Source organism: Saccostrea cucullata, unplaced genomic scaffold (genome assembly GCF_032062105.1).
Source record: "Saccostrea cucullata isolate Sc308-1 unplaced genomic scaffold, CSIRO_AGI_Scuc_v1 ctg4241, whole genome shotgun sequence".
Lineage (NCBI taxonomy): Eukaryota > Metazoa > Mollusca > Bivalvia > Ostreida > Ostreidae > Saccostrea > Saccostrea cuccullata.
In genome coordinates, this window is record NW_026930993.1 from 40,985 (window position 1) to 45,913 (window position 4,929).

General features: G+C 37.0%; 2 protein-coding genes across 2 annotated transcripts; both read right to left on the reverse strand.

The window, feature by feature from the left end:
* Nucleotides 1–1,650, reverse strand: LOC134230940 (uncharacterized). Its single transcript, XM_062712806.1, has one exon. It carries the CDS (start codon nt 1,648–1,650, stop codon nt 1–3), a length of 1,650 nt encoding a protein of 549 aa, XP_062568790.1.
* A 581-nt stretch (nt 1,651–2,231) lies between these two features.
* LOC134230938 (la-related protein 7-like) lies at nt 2,232–4,913 on the reverse strand. The gene is made up of 6 exons (XM_062712803.1): nt 4,729–4,913; nt 4,418–4,533; nt 4,156–4,256; nt 3,683–3,827; nt 2,615–2,712; nt 2,232–2,420 (listed from the first exon to the last, which is right to left on the reverse strand). The coding sequence occupies exons 1-6, from the start codon at nt 4,887–4,889 to the stop codon at nt 2,346–2,348; spliced, it is 696 nt and encodes a 231-aa protein (XP_062568787.1). The 5' UTR covers nt 4,890–4,913; the 3' UTR covers nt 2,232–2,345.
* Nucleotides 4,914–4,929: the final 16 nt, after the last annotated feature.

The following is a 4,929-nucleotide window of genomic DNA, read 5'->3' on the forward strand; positions in this document are numbered from 1 at the left end:
CTATTCAGTATCGCTGTTTTCTTCATTTTCATCATCGATGTATAGATCGAAGACTTTTACTAATCCTTCGCACGAATAATCAGAGTACAAAACGCAGAACTTTTTCCCTTCACGATCGAACCTCAGAAAAAGTGGCTGTAAATCTGAATCTTGGTCTAAAATGACTCTGGACGCTGTCTCCTCGCCTCTAGGGACTTGCAAAACCTCGTAACGCAAAGTCTCGCAGACATACACATTACCGTAGTGATCTATATCCAATCCACAAAAGCTCTGGGAATAACTATGATTATCCGATTCCGCCCTCCCGACAGACTGGCTACCCGCCACATCTTGCCAAAATATGCTCTGGTGGTTATCAAAGTATATGCGTCGTCCGTCTTTGGAGAGCGCAATCTCCTGACCATTTATGGGTCCTGGGAGAAAACGCAAAAGCTTTCCACTTTCATTAAGAACTGCAATGCCTTCATCACTGCGACACAGTCGGCAGTAGAACTTATTTGAAAAGAAGCGAAATCCTGCAATCTCGATGTTAGTTTGAAAGTGTCCAACCCGCTGTAACTTCATCCCATGAAATGTAAATGTTATGATTTTCTCGTCGCTTGTGAGGACAAACACTCGTTTTTCCTCTTCATCCAAACAGATTTTCGATAACTTGAAGTCATCATTACCTGGTAATTCATATAGAGTGTACAGGTTTTTTTCGCTCAACGCTTGAATTTTTTCGGGCTCCAATAGCAAAACGGTACCGTCCGACAAAGGAACACAGTCAGAACAGTATCGTGACACTTCTTCGTCGTATTTCGCTATTTCCCTTGCTTCCAATTTTGACGGATCTACCTGAGTTTTTGGTTCAGAGTCATCAAACTGAAAAATGTCCTCAAAGGAATTTAGTGCTTCAGAAATTTCATCAATGCCAACTGTTTCGACGTCGTTTTCGTCCAACTGTGCTATGTATTCGATTTTGCTCATTTCCTCAACCTCGGTGTTCAATTGACAGTCAAAATCAAATTGTTTTCCGTATTGCTTTTCCAGTCGTTCAATTTGTTTCTGAATTTGGGACTTTACTTTCAAAACGGTGACAAACATTTGTCTACGCGTTCCCCGTATTGCAACGATTGTCAGCAATTTTTCAGCCTCTGCGACTGTTCTAAGAAATGCTTCTAAATGTTTTTTGGCAGAAGCAAGGTAATTTACTTCCTTTCTCTGCGTTTCTTTCAGTTTTTCGTTAAAAATATCACGCATTTCTTCTAGCTTCTTCTTCATGTTGTCGACAGTTGATGAAACCCTTTTGCTATAATCGACGTATTTCATTTCATGACCTTCTACTGCCTCGTTTACAGGGATCAGAGCCGAGTCTGTCTTTTCTATGACAGATACAACGTTAGACTGGACTTCCTTTGGTACTTCGTGTGTATTCTCCTGCTTAGCAATGCTATCAATAGGCTTGACTTCAGAACAAGCTCTGTGATCGGTTACCATACAGATTTTGCAGCAGAGCAGCTTGTGCGAGGTGCAGTATTTCTCCAGGATTTCATTTGTATGCAGAACACATGTACTGGTAGTGTTCTGGTTGTCGTCTTCGACTGCGTGCTCTAAAATAACGTGTACCTGAAATCCCTCTATACGACGGTGGACATAGGAGTAGCACATCTCACAAAGATTCTCATTGCAGTTCTCGCAATGATACGTCGCTACTGTATCTTCCGTGGCTCTAAAACAAGGGTCACATTTGTTCCCGCCTCTGCCAGCATTCGACAGCGACTCCAGTAAAAAGTTGCGAGGCAAAGATCGTATCCAATCTTTCGCTGAAAGGTTTGAATTTGGCGCCAAAACTTCATCGCCGCAAATAGGGCATTCAACTGAACATTGAAAATTCTTATCTTCTTCACCACTTTTACATACGAGAGCATCGATACATTTTTCACAGAATGTGTGAAAACAAGGTAAAATTCTCGTGGAAGAAAATTTATCACCACAAACTGAGCACAAGAAGTCCTCCCTACTCGTCTCCATCTCCACAAACACAGAGTGGGCGTATAATGAACGCTTCAATACTTAGGTCGTTCATCCTTCTAAAGCTACCAAATCATTATTTCACATTAACATTGGAGTTACCCTTCTTGGCAAGTTTAATGAAATAGCTTATACCTCAGGCGATTGACCAATTGATAGTTCTACAACTTGTGATTTGCACTAGAATGTCGGGAAGTAAAAAAAAAATAAAAACTGTGTAATCAAATGAATTTTATTTCACATGTTGCAAGTAAATGAATGACAGCACTATTAAATAGTAACAAAAAAAATGCAGAATGTACAATGTATAGTTTGAACTGTAGATTCAATGATCAGTTTTCCTCTCCAAATCGAATGTGAACTCGGTCCAGGTTCTCCTTGTTTCGTTTCTGTGCTCTGTCAATTAGCTGAAATTAATAATTAAAAGTTGGAAATACTTAAATATTATTAACCCCCCCCCCCAAAAAAAAATCAAAATATTATTCCTAGTTGGGGAAACTGAGAGAATATCTAATTTTAAAAAAATCTTTAAATTTTACAGTTGGCATTACTTTATTTTTTTTTTTTATTTCATAAGTATTGACCTCTGGTAACACTATACCTTCTTTTGTCCACTCTTCCCCTGCTTTTTCTGTTTATTTTGATATTTCTTCATCTTATCTGACTTTAGTTTGTCCCAGTAAGCTTCCTCATCAGCTCCTGTAATCCAAAATCAACACAATATGTCAGGAAGAATGAATATCTCCTTAAAAAGATTTAAGAACCAAAAATACAACCTTAAAACTCTGTATGAATCCAATTAAAATTACGGTACACCTATCTTCATAACACATTATAAATATAATAGAGACTAATGCCCTGTTCACACGGAGAGTTTAATTTGCAGTAACTTAATGCGAAGTAAACTAATGCGAATTAAATTGTGTTCAAACGACAGCTAAAGCGAAGTAAATTAATGCAAATTTCTACAATAAGGCTAATCAGTAAGGCTATTATGACATCATTTGTAAAATACATCATGTATGCATAGCATATCCATATCATTATGACTGTATACATTTCAGTGATTAACATAATTTTCCATTAATTTTCAACCAAAAATAGCACAGACACATAAATCTAAGCACCATGTGGCCTGTGACTAAATTTTGGTTCTACGCATGCGTCAAAACTTAATTCGAATTAGCTTTGCTTAGCGTTCACACGGAGCTATTGCGAAGTATTTTAATGCGCAGTAAGTTAATTCAAATTAAACAAATTCGTATTAAATTTTCCGTGTGAACGCTGATCAAATTTAAGTCATAGTAACTTACGTTTAATTCAAATTAAACTATCCATGTGAACAGGGCATAAGGAGAAATGCAAGCATAATGTATTTTTTAACAATAATGTATTTTTTAAAAATACTGAAAATACAAAATGTCAAAATTTTTCACTGGCTCATTGGTCATCCATAACCTTTTTTTTTCAGACCTGGCAGAAAGCTACAGATCTGCAGCTTCAGACAAACACACAAGAGAGTCCAAAATTTTTTAAAATAATTTTTCTTTGAAATAAAATAAGTTTCCAGCTTTGCAGTTCTTAAACACACCACATGATCCAAATATTTTGACTTGTCAACTCCAAGATACATCATAATGACATAAATTTCAACATTTGAACTATTTACCAGTGAGTAGAACAAACTGATATTGGGGCCAAGAATGCTCCACGGTCTTTGTAGCACTAGTGGCATCCTTAAATCTAACATAGCCCTCCTTTTCTCCTTCTCTTACGTCTACATAGGCCACTTGTACTTCCGAACCTAAGTCAGTCTAAAGGATAGAAATAAACAAAGTACATTATTAGTCAACACAGTGAATACTGTGATATGTTATCAGCTATTACTCGCAAAGTAAGAATCAGTTAACAAGTACACTCGCAAACAAATGGGCAATGTAAAAATTTGATTTAAACAAATATTCTGAGAGATTAACATCATTTATAATATTCCAATGATAGAATAGCAATATCATCAGATAATTCAATCTAGATTTGAGATGGATTTTTGGATAACATGGTTCCTTTTTCCAGTTCAGATCAGGGTGTGAATTCATTTGAATTCTGCTTACAATTAACAGATAAGAGACTTGTATCACTGACCTTTAGCTGCTTCCTGTAGACTGGTGAACCACTGGTCAGATGTACCACAGTTCCTGGCATCTCCACTGTAGGCTTATCTGGCATCTCCTCCGTTACTGCATCTGGAGATATAAAGTATAGTTCCTTTATTTTGTACAAAAACTCATGACAAGGCCCATGGGCAATAATGTTTAACTGAGTAACCTTGGTCCTGCTGGTCTTTGCAAGATATTTTGTCTAGACACAATCTATTTGATGTGTACTGTTAATTCTGTTCACCTACCTGTGTTTTCTTTTGGTAAGTCTTCTTTCTTCATGTGTTGCAGAGTCTTTTTTAACTTGTTCATGCTCATCTTTTGAAGACTTAAATACTCTTTCTTCAGTTGTAACCATTCCAATCTATTCAAGGAAAAATGTACAAGTATTACTGCAAACATTTTCAGTAACTGATAATTTCAAGTTGCACCCTATATGTGATCTGTTTTTGTTTTTTTTTTGTATAATTCCTATAGGAAAACTGTCCTTGAAGTTTATGATTATGTAGATCTTTTACTGGATATTTGCTAAACAAAATTGATTCTGCGAAAGTCTTACTTTGGCATCACTCTCAGCTCTGGCAGACACTTCTCTTTGTGTTTCTTCTTCCTCTTCCTCCTCTCCTTCTTCTTGGCTGGACTTCCTCTTCCTGTTTCCTCCGTCAAGCTTACCTCAGCCACTTCCTGTTTTGTCTGTTGTGCATCTGTATCCTCCTCCATTTCTCCACCTGAAGTCTTCTTCTTGTTTTTGATCACCCTT

Coding starts and splice junctions, on each gene's coding strand:
- LOC134230938 (XM_062712803.1), bottom strand. CDS start 4,889: ATGGAGGAGGATACAGATGCACAACAGACAAAACAGGAAGTGGCTGAG. Junction 2,713..3,682: donor TCAGTTTGTTCTACTCACTG/GTAAATAGTTCA, acceptor TTTGGATTACAG/GAGCTGATGAGGAAGCTTAC. Junction 2,421..2,614: donor GGAAGAGTGGACAAAAGAAG/GTATAGTGTTAC, acceptor TATTAATTTCAG/CTAATTGACAGAGCACAGAA.
- LOC134230940 (XM_062712806.1), bottom strand. CDS start 1,650: ATGTGCTACTCCTATGTCCACCGTCGTATAGAGGGATTTCAGGTACAC.